This window comes from Corythoichthys intestinalis, chromosome 2, assembly GCF_030265065.1.
Source record: "Corythoichthys intestinalis isolate RoL2023-P3 chromosome 2, ASM3026506v1, whole genome shotgun sequence".
In the NCBI taxonomy this organism is placed as follows: Eukaryota; Metazoa; Chordata; class Actinopteri; order Syngnathiformes; family Syngnathidae; genus Corythoichthys; species Corythoichthys intestinalis.
The window spans coordinates 69,135,686-69,150,831 of NC_080396.1; the positions used below are offsets into that span (position 1 = coordinate 69,135,686).

The 15,146-nt window shown below is 38.3% G+C and overlaps 1 protein-coding gene across 9 annotated transcripts in view; it reads right to left on the reverse strand.

Annotated features, from left to right (window-relative positions):
* Window positions 1-15,146, reverse strand: part of LOC130912014 (ankyrin repeat and SAM domain-containing protein 1A-like) — a 153,170-nt gene that overhangs the window by 10,149 nt on the left and 127,875 nt on the right. For all 9 annotated transcript variants that reach the window (XR_009062517.1, XM_057829732.1, XM_057829737.1 and 6 more), the window contains 6 exons: window positions 14,063-14,233; window positions 13,855-13,992; window positions 13,703-13,774; window positions 13,526-13,612; window positions 10,422-10,559; window positions 5,894-6,070 (listed from right to left, as the gene is read on the reverse strand). Coding sequence is in view for 8 of the 9 variants with exons in the window: in XM_057829732.1 (XP_057685715.1) it covers window positions 5,894-6,070; window positions 10,422-10,559; window positions 13,526-13,612; window positions 13,703-13,774; window positions 13,855-13,992; window positions 14,063-14,233 (783 nt within the window). In the remaining variant the exon portion in view is untranslated. The remainder of the gene's footprint in view (window positions 1-5,893; window positions 6,071-10,421; window positions 10,560-13,525; window positions 13,613-13,702; window positions 13,775-13,854; window positions 13,993-14,062; window positions 14,234-15,146) is intronic.

Here is a 15,146-nt window from a genome sequence, read left to right on the forward strand (position 1 = left end):
CGGAGCCCTGAAACTAATAAAATAACTATCAAACTGCACAGAATTTGTTCAAATCATTTCCAACGACTAATTAAACCCCGGCTAACTCAAAGATTAAGCCTAATGTAAAAAATTCTGAACTTCCCCTTTAAAATAAAGACCATTGAATATGGCCCTTAAAATGTTGTCTATAAAAGTTTTAGAGCAATAAAACAAACAACACAAATGAATAAAATGAACAGGAATCCTTCAAAGTATTTCATAATGGGTCCAAATTATTTTTCGAACAGATCATGTGACTATAGAACCTTAGAGACAGCCGTTTGCATTGCTTAGCCAAAACTACAGCTGAGGAGGCAAGATGGATATTTAGAATTTCTTTAAACCTAAGCTTTCAAAACCCTCAACAACAACTGAGCTTGAACCGAGGATTGAGCACGAGCAGTATCAAAAAGTCCTGGCTGTCGTGTTACCTGTTGTGCTGTAATTCCAAGTGGTGCTTGAATTGGATGCTTATAGCGGTGGACAGTCTTTTTGAGCCAGTGCAAAGTTTGCAGCGCACGGAGATATTTTTGTTATCTTTACTGGACAAAAATGTGAAGTAATGGCTGTGTTTCCAGTGTGCAAATGCAGCCGTTTGTAGTATATCTCCTGCCTATTTCATTGCATCCTGGCGAGGTAGCAAGGCTATGTTGTTTTGGCCGCAAACTCCCAGCGCTCACGCATCATGGTAATACACGTGACCCTTTTTGTTCCATCCCCGATTAAAAAATGTGACATGTGATGTCACTCCCATGACTACAATATTCTTCATTCTACACACATTATGGGGCAATAACAAAATAGTAACGCACAGGCATCAAGGAAAGTAATTTTACTCAGATTACCGATTTAGAAAAATGAACGCGTTAGATTGTTTTTTACTGAAAGAAAGTCATCAGATTAGTTACGCATTATGATACCGCATTATTGACAACACTGCTTTTATATTACCGTTAAATACACAAGCTTGACGCTACCTTAACGGGAGCTATTTTTTCACCGGACGCTCCGGCAGTGTTCAACGCAAGCTGCAACGAACGGCAGTAACTTTGTCATACCACAAAATATGAAAACGAAAACCATTACTCACTAAATTCAATATGCTGGCAAATGCATTCATCTAAAAACAATTGGGAGTGATACTTTTCCTCCTCCAGCGAATGTGAATTTGTGCTTAGTACAAGATCATGTCGCAATTAGCAATCTTTGACGCTCTTTTTTTTTTTTTTTTCCCTCCCCGCATACAAACTTGTTTCTCTCTCAGCGGCAGTGATTAACCTCAATGAAGTTGCTGTCCTAGCTAAGCCTTGCCTATCATTCGTCTTTGTAAGTTTTTAGTAACTTTGTGTATTGAATTTGAAAGGAAAATGTGTGTTTTGTTTTTGACGAACTTTTTCATGAAGCTAAACTGTTGAAGCTACTCACATGTGGAAAAATACGAGTGTACAACGTTTTATATGTATTCATTTGGTATATTTCAGTTACCACGATTTGAGAGATCAATAAATTGAAGAATTTACGCGTTGCGTTTGGAGTGCTTGTTTTTGGGTTTGCTGGAATAGCGTCACTGACACACGCAGCATCAAACAGGGGAAGGGGTAAGCGCTGCCGTGCCAAGCTAATAGGGAATGGGACGTACTACGTCATTGTTTGGACGCGCCTCCATGCTGGCAATATGATTCACTTCCGGGCCGGCAGAGTCAATGCGGATTGTAACGTGTGGTAGTGCTAAGCTAACTCTTTCGGTGTTTTAGAAAGAAAATATGGGTGCTTATTGTTGTGTTACCGGGTGCAACAGCTTCTCCTACGACTAAAAAAAGGGCGAGGAAAACTGGACTCACTTTTCACCGTTTTCCTGCATGGAGGACCAAATATCAGATCACGAAGGCACGACGGATGGCTGGGGCGCAGCGGTTCGTTGGAAAAGCATTTCTCTTGATCATATTTCTGCTGGAATGAGAGTGTATTCCCCTCATCTCTACTCTTGTAAGTTGAACGATTTATCCGTTTTGGTTTCAATACGGTTTCTTTTGGTTTTTTTACTGTTGTGTAAATCTGCCTCGGTAGCAATGCTAACCTTCTCCTCCTCCTCACCTACCTGTTGTGTTACTAGGAAAACCTGCGTATGAAATGCTGACAACACATCCCGATTGGTCACCATATCTCTTCTTGGGTTATTCTGAGGTCAAGCGCACCACATCGGAGCGTTATGAGAGGTTGGAAAGGCGAAGAGTGCACGCTGAAACTTCAGTTTGCTCTGCTCTTACAAACACGATCCCAAGTGGTGTTGTGAAAAGTCAATAAAATATGAATACCAAAACATGACTTGAACAACTTCTTGACAAACTGTAACTGCTTGTTGTTTACTTCAGGTCTTCATAATAAACAGGTGTAATAATTACAAAGTCAGGTGACTGAATTTAGTTATTCTATTTGGAATATGCATTGACAATTTTTGGACAGTGTTGTAGACAAGAACTGGGACTGATAAGTTGCAATAGATTTATTTCAAGTAATGCAATTTCTCCAATACGATATTTGAATTGACAGTTTAAAATCTTTAAATTAGTGCAAACAAGGCCCATCCTCTGACGGTGGCAGCAAATATTATATAATTATAAGTAATACACAAATACAAGATCACAATAAACGTGTCAAAGCAGTTTAAAACACTATTTACTGGCCTTGGGTAAATTGCCAGACAGGATAAATATGTGCTTTAAAGTTCTTGCATTTCCATTTAAGTATTGCAAGTACTCGTCTCCAACACAGTATTTGAACTGACAGTTTAAAATCCTTTTAGTACAAAATGGCCCACACTCTGGCAGGGGGCAGCAAATATTATAATACATAATACATTATAAAAAGCTATATACTATATAAATACAAGATAACAACAAAACCTGTATTTTTCAAAGCAGTTAAAAAACATCCAGTGGCCTTAGGTAAATATAGGTGTATAAATATGTACTTTACAGTTCTTGCATTTCTATTTTAGGTATTGCAACTTTTCCAACACTATTTGAATTGACAGTCTAAAGTCTACATAAGTGCAAATAAGAATATTATTTAAAAATAATAATAGACTATATAAATTCAACATTACAATGAAACGTGTCTTTGTCAAAGTGGTTTTAAAAAAAAAAAAAAGTCATTGGCCATAGTTAAATAGCCAGGCAGAATAAATATGTGCATTAAAGTTCTTGCATTTTCACAAGTTAAAAGCCCGCAGTTCATCGACGAGAAGGGCAGACCCAGATGGCGTCTGCTGCAGGGGCTTGTTTGAGTCCGACACAGGACAAATGGAACCACTCCATTGAACAAATTTTCTTTGTCAAATGATCCAAGAAGAGAGATGGTGACCAATTGGGATGTGTTGTCAGCAGGTTTACCTAGGAACACAACAGGTAGGTGAGTCGTAGTAGGCGAGCATTGCTACCGAGGCAGATTTACACAACGGTGTAAAAAAACAAAAACGTATTGAAACCAAAAGTGGATAAAGCGTTCAACTTACAAGAGTAGAGATGACAGGAACACACTCTCATTCCAGCAGAAATATGATCATAAATGCTTTTCCGACGAACCGCTGCAATCCAGCCATCCGTCGTACCTTCGTGATCTGATATTTGGTCCTCCATGCAGGAAAACGGTGAAAAGTGAGTCCATTTTTCCTAACCCCTTTTTTTGTCGTAGGAGACGCTGTTGCACCCGGTAACGCAACAATAAGCACCCATATTTTCTTTCTAAAACACCGAAAGAGTTAGCTTAGCACTACCACACGTTACAATCCGCATTGACTCTGCCGGCCCGGAAGTGAATCATATTGCCAGCATGGAGGCGCGTCCAAACAATGACGTAGTACGTCCCATTCCCTATTCTGGCTGCATTTTCGACACATGAAAAATAACGAATACGTACTACTGTATGACGGAAAATTTTAGTGGTTTTGTAACCGCGACGTTTTCATAGCATGGTAATCCGTGAAGGTAACTGGCACATGCCTACAAACGCCCCCCCCCCCCCCCCCTTAAAAATTTTCTCCTCGGATCTACACGATTCACGTAGGTCATCCTTTTTGACTTCAAAACGGCGAATTTCGCCGAAAGGTGAGAGATTTTCATGCCTGACTGCAGAGATCTACAGCTGAGGTGGGAGAGTCTGTCCATAGGACAACAATCAGTCGTACACTGCACAAATCTGGCCTTTATGGAAGAGTGGCAAGAAGAAAGCCATTTCTCAAAGATATCCATAAAAAGTCTCATTTAAAGTTTGCCACAAGCTACCTGGGAGACACACCAAACATGTGGAAGAAGGGGCTCTGGTCAGATGAAACCAAAATTGAACTTTTTGGCCACAATGCAAAACGATATGTTTGGCGTAAAAGCAACACAGCTCATCACCCTGAACACACCATCCCCACTGTCAAACATGGTGGTGGCAGCATCATGGTTTGGGCCTGCTTTTCTTCAGCAGGGACAGGGAAGATGGTTAAAATTGACGGGAAGATGGATGCAGCCAAATACAGGAACATTCTGGAAGAAAACCTGTTGGTATCTGCACAAGACCTGAGACTGGGACGGAGATTTATCTTCCAACAGGACAATGATCCAAAACAGAAAGCCAAATCTACAATGGAATGGTTCAAAAATAAACGTATCCAGGTGTTAGAATGGCCAAGTCAAAGTCCAGACCTGAATCCAATCGAGAATCTGTGGAAAGAGCTGAAGACTGCTGTTCACAAACACTCTCCATCCAACCTCACTGAGCTCGAGCTGTTTTGCAAGGAAGAATGGGCAAGAATGTCAGTCTCTCGATGTGCAAAACTGATAGAAACATACCCCAAGCGACTTGCAGCTGTAATTGGAGCAAAAGGTGGTGCTACAAAATATTAACGCAAGGGGGCCGAATAATATTGCACGTGCCACTTTTCAGTTTTTTATTTGTTAAAAAAGTTTAAATTATCCAATAAATTTTGTTCCACTTCACGATTGTGTCCCACTTGTTGTTGATTCTTGACAAAAAATTTAAATTTTATATCTTTATGTTTGAAGCCTGAAATGTGGTGAAAGGTTGCAAGGTTCAAGGGGGCCGAATACTTTTGCAAGGCACTGTATAATATTATACTATTAAATGAATACTATATATTTAATTTTTGTTACTATGACTATGTGTGCCTTTCATTCAAAATAATTGTGGTAATATTTCAGTGTGCCCTCTGCTTTATCTATTTTCAGGTTAAAACAAACAAAAGTTTAACAGTTTTTCCCCTCCCTAAAAAATGCGGGATGAACACCAGAAAGAGCATCCGAACTGCATGCAAAGTATTCGGAAAATGATTGTCCGGGACATGAGGCCCATGCAATTAATTTTAACATTTAGAACACTATAGACATACCACAAAAAGAGTGAGAATGGTTTTGACTCCTGTTAAAAAGGTGAAGTCACAGTGTTTCAGTTTACATTTTATTTGCACTAGTTAATGCCAGCAGCATTTGACCTCATTGTTTGTGATTTATTGTTGATATTTGTTATTTATTTATACGTTAATAAAGATTTAGGTGTTCCTAAATGTTTTCTGTGAATTGATAAGCTTCAACAAAAAATTCCTTATTAAATTAGTAAAAAAAAAAATTTTTTTTTATTATTAATCGACTAATCATAGAAATAGTCGGCTGACTAATCGGGAGGAAATTAGTTGTTTGGGACAGCCCTACAGCAGAAGCAGATCAACATGGTCAAATTATCATGATAGTTTCTTGGATGTCATGTTTTGCAATGAAAACACACCCAGTACATCATGTTTGAGGACAGCATCATAGAATGATTGTTTTAATGTGTATTTTTGTATTGTATGGTACACATGTCGACTCACCCCTGACTTCCGAACACTGCCCCGTGGTTTGGGCACAGGACGGCTGGACTTTGTCTCAATGAGATCTGAAGCGGGACCTGGCTTCTGGTGCTGTTTGGTCCTCTGGGCTTGCAGAGCCAGCTGATATGCCACCTCAAACGCTTGACCCAGTGTCAGTATGATCTCATAGGTGAGGTTCTAAGAGAGAATGATTGCAAAGATTGCAAGTTACTTTCTATAAAAACGTAACAATGAACTTTTTAGAGGGAGAGTGACTATTATTGGTCATTTGACGACCATAACTTCAATCTAATTATTACTACATTATTTTTTTTTTTTTACATTTATTTTTTTTTAATAATGATAATCTTATTTTTTAATAAATAACTACATAATGAGCTGATACTAAAAACAAATTTAACAATAAAATGCAATTTCTGGAGAAATTGTATGGGAATGCTTTGCCCTGCTGATCGGTAAACACCTGCGGTTTACGTCCTTTTGATTTTGGGTCACTCCCTGTTAATTTTGGGGCTTTTACGGGTCACATCCTATTGATTTTAGGTCGCTTCTGATTGATATTGAGGCATTTCTGTGGCATTTCCTGTTCATTATTGGTCACCTCCCATTGATTTGGTTCAATCCTGTTGTTTTTCTTGTCACTTCCATTTTATTTGTGTTCATTCTTGGCAGTCTTCCTGCTGATACTGGGTGACTTACTGCTAGTTTATGGGCCTTTCTGTGTCACTTCCTGTTGTTTGTGGGGCATTTCCGTAGGAAATCAACTCTGGTTATGGCTCCCAATAACACTCTGTTTTTTTGGGGGGCTTTTTTTTTGGCAGTGAATTGCATTTAATTATTGGATGCCAATGATGGCAAGAGACGCCCAATCCATTTTGGACTCTGAGGAGTTGGCAGAGATCAAATGATTGCTGTCAGCCCCTCTCAAAGGGTTTCTACAAGTAACAGCAAATTTCAGTTAATGCTTTTTAATGCCACTTTTGATGCCATTTTACACCAATTTAATGCCCATGCCCAACTGCAAATAGTTTCAAATAAACAAATTGGTAAGTATAGTTGTGCCGTAATGACTTTTTAAAGATATCCTGATATTGTCCAACTCCAAAATCCGATACTGATATGAAACCCATAACGATATACAGTGCTGGCCAAAAGTATTGGCACCCCTGCAATTCTGTCAGATAATGCTCAATTTCTCCCAGAAAATGATTGCAATTACAAATGCTTTGGTAGTAATATCTTCATTTATTTTGCTTGCCATGAAAAAACAAAAAAGAAAATGGGAAAAAAATTAAATTATTATCATTTTACACAAAACTCCAAAAATGGGCTGGACAAAAGTATTGGTACCCTTCGAAAGATCAGGTGATGCTTCTCTAATTTGTTTAATTAACAGGATCTGTTACTTACCTGTAGCACATTATAGATAGTGGCAATAACTAGAGAAGAAAGACTAACTAAAGAAAAATTGACGGGAGATTTCAACGAAAGATTGTGCGGATGGTGGATAAAGAACCTCGCCTAACATCCAAACAAGTGCAAGCTGTCCTGCAGTCAGAGGGTACAACAGTGTCAACCCCTACTATCGGTTGGCGTTTGAATGAAAAGTGACTCTATGGTAGGATACCCAGGAAAACCCCACTTCTGACCCAGAGACATATAAAAGCCAGGCTGGAGTTTGCCAAAACTTACCTGAGAAAGCTAACAACATTTTGGAAGAATGTTCTCTGGTCATATGAGACAAAAGTAGAACTTTTTGGGAAAAGGCATCAACATAGAGTTTACAGGGAAAAAACGAGGCCTTCAAAGAAAAGAACACTGTCCCCACAGTCAAACATGGCGGAGGTTACCTGATGTTTTGGGGTTGCTTTGCTACCTCTGGCACTGGACTGCTTGACCATGTGCATGGCATTATGAAGTCTGAAGACTACTAACAAATTTTGCAGCATAATGTAGGGCCTAGTGTGAGATAGCTGGGTCTCCCACAGAGGTCAGGGGTCTTCCAGCAGGAAAATGACCCAAAACACACTTCAAAAAGCACTAGAAAATGGTTTGAGAGAAGGCACTGGAGACAGTAGTGTTACCAGGATGCCAGGTGTGGGTGGGCATTAATCTTACCTGGGGGGGGGGGGCAAAAATATAGCTGCAATGCTCAAGTAGGTCAAAATCCAGCGTAGGGCTACTGCACCTTAAAACATGTTTTGTTTTCTCCTTGAGATAACTGTTGTTGTGATTTGGTCTAAACAAATAAAAGTTGATTTGATTTTATTTGACTTAGAACACATCCATAACTGAACAGTAGGGACATGCAGGTGACGATGTTTTTTTTAGGTAACCTATTGTGGTTCCTCGGTTTTATTATTATTATTATTATTATTATTATTATTATAGTTATTCTTTCTTCCGCAGCTACTTTGAGCTCAATTTGACCTTCTTAGAATGCTTCAAAATGCACCAAATTTGGCAGGCAGGTCATTACAGGTGCAATCTTTGATACTGTGTAAAGACAAATTCCAAATACACTATGTAGCTCCCCCTAGCAGTCATTCTTTGTCCCGCCAACACTTTGTGCCCTACTTTGACCCACTCAGAATGCTTCAAACCTCACCAACTCAACAGCCAGGTGAACACTGGTGAAAACTTTGAACTTAAAGGGGGAAAAAAATCAAAATATGTGAAAATGTGTGTAGCGCCCCCTAGGAACAAAACCAACATTTCATATATATATATATATATTTTTTTTTTTTTAAAGGTGAAAGAGGAGGTAACAACGCAAAGGTTAAAACCTAGAACACATCAGTACTATATGAATGGGATACCATACGCGGTGCCCAGACTGGCGTTAGTACTACATCCAGTTTTCTTTTGGGTGGACAGGGTCACAGTATACTGATATAAGGTCTTAATTACATCAATGAATTGTCTTGGTATTGCTGGTTGTTTCTTACCATTGCTGGTATATTGTCCGTGACCGTTGTTGGTATAGTTATTGTTGCCGTTTATAATTTGTTGTCCTGTGTGTGTGTGCCCTTTACCATTGTTGGTATGGTTTTACTTTCATTTACCATGTTGGTATGAAATTGTTTTTGGTTTGGGTGTTACCTGTGGTAACTTCATCACAAGAGACAAAATTTGTTACAAAATGTATATGTGCAAAACTGTTTGGACTGATTTTTTGGTTGCCTATATTTTTGGAAGAAGTAGCAAGAATTTTTTTGTTCTTAATTAGATGAGAATAGGGGTGGGATTAAATATGTTTTCGTCTTCCCACTCCTTTTCAGGCATGTAGTTGATGTTGCAATGTTACTTAGCTTTGCTGCTCTTTTTTGTTACATGATTATATGAGCTGTATATATTTGTCTTGACAAGGAATCATGGCCTGAAATAAACGAATAAACAAACAAACAAACAAGACAGAGCGTGCCCGTGGGTCAGCATGGCCTAAAATTCCAGCAGAGCATTGTAAGAAACTCATTAAAGGACACCGGAAGCGGATGGTCTGAGTTATTTTGTCTAAAGGTTGTGCTTCGAAGTATTAGGCTGAGGGTGCCAATACTTTTGTCTGGCCCATTTTTGGAGTTTTGTCTAAAATGACTATTATTATTTTTTTCATTCTCTCTTGTGTTTTCCATTGCAAGCAAAATAAACAAAGCTATTACACCAAAGCATTTGTAATTGCAATAATTTTCTGGGAGAAATTGAGCATTACCTGACAGAATTGCAGGGGTGCCAATACTTTTGGCCAGCAGTATATGGCCTGCACAGTGCTTCTGGCTCAAAATAACAACAAAGGCACACAGCTTCAATATAGTGAATGAGATACGTGTTTATACTTATTATTCAATCATTTATTGTTCATTTAATTGTTGCACCATGAATGCAAATGGTCTGCTCACGTAACAAATCCCAAGCAACTTAATTTAGAGACATCTAATGGTCAATAAGCATAACTGCTGAGCCAAGCCGTGACCTGCCCTTGTACAAAGGCAGAAGGCTTCTACATTCACTTTGAAGGCAACATGCATATTGGCCCAAAACCGATAATGAAAAACCATCGTCTATATCATCAGATATAATTTTAAAATGCTTTTATCGGTCAATATTGTCAGCTACCCTTCAATATCAGACAACTCTAAAAAATTATGTAAAAACAGCTTTTTTTAACTGTCAAGTTTACATATGTTTAATGCCTCGAATATTTAGTTTAATGCTTTTTAAGGCCTGAATGTTGAGAACATGAATTTAATTACTTTTAATGCTTTTTAATGACCTGCATAAATCCTGTCTCAGTTAGTGGATTGGACCTCTATCGCCGTCAATGGCACAGAAATGGGATCATTCAACGCTAGCCATCCCAGTTCAAATGAATTTATTGCTTTCAATGGCAATGAATGAGTTAAATGAGTGCCCTATAAACAGGCAATGAGGATATGTTGGTCACAAAATGGATTGTTTAGGGTTTAACACCATGATATACAATGCATATGCATTTGTGTGGAAGTGCAAAAGAAAAATGATTTCCATTTACCACGTCAATAGTGCTAAACACGTGACAGTAGTGGTGGCTCGTCTGCAAGTCTTTGGTGATGTAGGCAAATGTGCACAAGTCTTCGGGGTCCTGAGCTGCGCATGAAATGTTACGAATCTCATGCTCTGCGATAATATTCTGCAAGAAAGCCAGAAAAAGGTTAATCCCAAAGCAAATAATGAAATGTCTTTAGAGTCTCTATTTGTATTCATCTAATTCCATTTTGGATGTAGGAAACACTGTTACACATCAGGGGACATAGTAACACGTGTACAGCTTCCATTTAAAATTCAAGAAAAAAACCTTCTTTTTTTTTTTTGTGGATGGGTCAAAAAGTAGGGAATGCAGTTGAAGCAACGTTATTTTTAAGCCGATATCAGGACATTAGCAGTTTTCATCTTTTTAGCACTAAATTACCACAATAAATATGAAAAGAAACAAATACATTTTACTAAAAACTTTACTGTAAACTTACAGCTTCCATTTGATGACATTTTAACCCAGCATTAATGATGATGTCCTAAATTTATGAACTGTATTTTAAGCACCTGTAACCCCACACCAGTAGGTGTCAGTAGAAGACCACAAGGGACCCCTGCATAACGGCAGTTCATACGGGTTGCCAGCCCAATCACACCATAAAAGGTTTAGTAAAAACCAGCCTAAAGTACAACCTGCTGTTCAATATAAGATTCTTTTATACAAATCAATCTATTTTTTGATATGATAACTTAAATATAATTTAACAATGGAAGATAAGCATCATGAGAGCTGTAATTCATCTTAGAAAAGCTTAAAACAATTGTATTATTTTCATTTCAATAAACACAATAAGTTGTGGTATATTTATTAATTAGTAAACGTAAAAAACAAAACAAAACATGATTTCACAATAGAAATCACTGTCGAAGTACAACTTTGACAATATTTTCCACTGTCGATTCAAAGTGCATCTGGGAAAAATATTCCTATTGAGTTTGGTGTCAAAAGCAGAAGAAAATCCACCCGTCAACGAGGAATTGATTTGAAACAGACCAGACTATGCAACAAAATAAAAAAGATATATATATAGTGCATCAAAAGCATATTTATGTTATGTCCTTTTAAGAAGGATTTTGTTGAATTTGCGTACCAACAAATCAGAAATTAAATGTAGTTCTCAGCTCTGCGCGCTGAGAGGCGCTAAAACTCCAGATATAATTAACATGCAAACATGCTGCTGAAAGACTTGGTCACATAAATTTAGCTTTCTAAATGATTCAAAATGCTTCCTTCCAAAATCGCCAAATTTTGTCAAAAGTATCCTGCTTTTATCAACCAGCCAAACTGAGTCTTTGAAAATAGCCCAACTGGGAGGGAACTCGCCCAATCTGGCAACATTGCTGTTCAAGACCACTACTTTTACTTGAGTAAATTAAGAATTGCACTTGATTAAACTCTGAATATTTGCCGCCGCATATACAGTGGTACCTCTAATTACGAAATTAATTGGTTCTTGAAGTAGTTTCGTAAAATGAAAATTCCTTAAATTGAGACACATTTTCCATGTAAATGTCTTAATCTGTTCCAAGCAACCCAAAATTCAGATATAAATCTATTATAAAGCATAAAGATGCATCAAAACATGTAGCAAAAACATGTTATTATTAGACTATTGCACAATAAAAATGATAGCTGTGCATAATGTAAAAAACAAAGAATAAAAGTTACTACACTTATGTAAAGCTGTCGGAACACGAGGGGCGAATGAAGAAGATGCTGAGATACACACATACACATACAGTAGAGGTCCCTCTTAGCAAATTGGATACAAGGAAGATGCTAGGCAATAGCCAATGGCAGAGCAGCTATAAGTACGTATGTTAGCAGCTATAAGTACGTATGTTACGTTCAGTAAACTCTAGGAGTTGCGAGTACCAGCCACACTGTATTTGCCTTTCCATAGACTTCATAATTGTATTGACGGGTGACATCCGTCAGCCACTGTGCAACGCCTTCAAGTAGGGGGCTGCCCTACAGTCCCCTTCAGTTATTCGCAGTCGGTTGGAGTTAGTCAACACATGCAGGGATCCAACACCGGATTTAGGTTGAAAAAGTATGAAAGCTCTGCCGCATACAAACAGGAAGGATTGTCTCAGGAGTGATTTGTCCGAGGATTCAAGGTACTTTTTTTTTTTTTTTTCATATCATGCATGCATTTTGAAACGTTGTGAAAAAAAATCAATGGGAGGAATTAGCCGCTACAGCATTGGCATTATACGTCGCAATATTTATGTAAAATAACTGCTAACTGCACTTTTTTTTGTTTACTTTTAATCAAGAATCGGGACTGTTTTACGTCCATATCTGTAAACAATTCAGGGATTTAAGCATTTATTCACAAGAATTTTCAACGGAAAAAGCTTTTTGTTTACATATGGCGGCAGCTAATTTCCTGACTGACAAGCCCCATAGTTCTCAATAATTACGTAAAATAAATGCTACCTGCACATGTTTTTTTTTTTTTTTTTTGCTTTTAACCAAGAATCGAGACTGTTCTACGTCAAAATTTATAAAGAATTCAGGGATTTAAGCATTTATTTACAAGAATTTTCAGCGTAAAAAGCTCTTTGTGGTGATAAGGCGGCACCACAGTGGCTTAAAGACTAGCAGCACATTCGACATTTACGTAAAATAAATGCAAACTGCACGTTTTTTTGTTGTTGTTGCTTTTAACCAAGAATCGAGACTGTTTTACATCCATATCTATAAAGAATTCAGGGATTTAATCATTTATTCACAAGTACTTTCAACAGAAAAAGCTCTTTGTCTGTGTTTCCACTCGGTCACCTTTGACGGAGATAGGCCCCCAATGACTCGGCCCTGCGCCCTGTTCCGTCAATACATTGTGAAGTCTATGGCCTCTCATATCCTGAAATTTCTTTCTTAACATGAGGTAATATTTTCCCGTTGAGTTGTGTCTTAACCTGAAAATTCTTTATGTAGAGACATTCCTAAGTAGAGGTACCAATGCATTATTATCCAACAAGCCAATTAAGGCCACACCCACGTCACCCATGTCAAATAGACAATGAAGACTAACTACTGTAATTTACATAACTGACCTTGTTGGCAGCATCAATGAACTTCACACCTTTGTATGTGATAGAGAGGACAATGGTCGGAACTTTTCTCATTTGTTCTGTCGACCTCTGAAAGAAATGGCAAAAACACACAAACGGTAGTAAAGACATGAAACCAAGTCATATTTATTTAGATAAAAAGTAGAGCATGCTACTAACTCTCATTTTGGCACAGGCATCCTGGGTAGACTCCGTGCCCCGTAGCTCTTTAATCAGCATGGAACCCAAATACTGCAAAAAAAATAAAATAAAATGTGGTTGGATGCACTCGCGCTGAAAAAGCAACTTTGTTCAGAGTGACAATAACTTACGCTGGCTTCATATGCACAAGATTCAAAGATGAGCTTCTCAGGCTGGTGCTGCCAGTTCTGGACCGGGGCATATGGGGCCGCTAAACTAGGCGGTCGAAGAATCAGTCGTGATTCTCGGGGTCGCTCCTCATTCCGCTCCTGGAGAAATACAGCATGACTTCTAGACAATGGCCCTCACGAATGCAAGGAAATGTGCTGATAAACACACGCGTGATCTGCGGCGTTCCTCTCGATGTCTTTGAGTAAAGTCGTAGTTGTTATCTGGGACTTTCTTTCTCACTGGTTCCACAACTGGAAGCAGATGATCCATGCTTTGGCTTGTGGAGGACTCAAACTGACCAAGTGACAATGATGACTGGGTTGGAGGGAGGTCTTGGCACTGTAGATACAGTAAAATCAGATTGAGCAGTTAGCTCAATGAGTACTCACTTAACTCACTGGTTGCTACTGTTGGCACTTTGTGGTGATAAGGCAGCGCCACAGTTGCTTAAAGACTAGCAGCACATTCGACATATTTACGTAAAATAAATGCTAACTGCCCGGTTTTTTGCTTTTAATCAAGAATGGAGACTGTTTTACGTCCATATCTATTAAGAATTCAGGGATTTAAGCATTTATTCGCAAGAATTTTCAACATGAAAAGCTCTTTGTGGCGATAAGGCGGCGCCACAGTGGTTTAAAGACTAGCAGAATATTCGACATGTTTACGTAATATAAATGCTAACTGTCCGTTTTTTTTGCTTTTAACCAAGAATCGAGACTGTTTTATGTCCATATCTATAAAGAATTCAAGGATTTAAGCATTTATTCACAAGAATTTTCGAAGTAAAAAGCTCTTTGTGTTTCCACTCAGCTATGACGGAGATAGGCCCCCTATTAATTGGCACTGCGCCCCGTCAATATACATGTAGTTATATTTTTATAAATATATATATTAAATTTCAAGCCAAGTGGTACCGGTATGGTATCGGCCGATACTGCACAGCCAGGTATCGGGGCCCAAAAATTGTATCGGTGCAACACTAATAAAAAACATAAATACAGTCACATGACCAAACATAGGCTTGCAGTTGGAACTCCTATGATCACGCCTTCCTGTTCAATCAATGAACTATGAAATATGTTTTGTCCACTAGAGGGCACTTATGCTCTTTGGACGGGTGTAGGTTTTTCTAGCTGGAATTCAATGATTTCTGTGTATTGTTTTGGCCTAATATGGTCATGTAATAGGTTATAGTACAATATAATAACAGTTTATACAGCTGCTGTTGTGCTGAGAAAAAAATGTACCA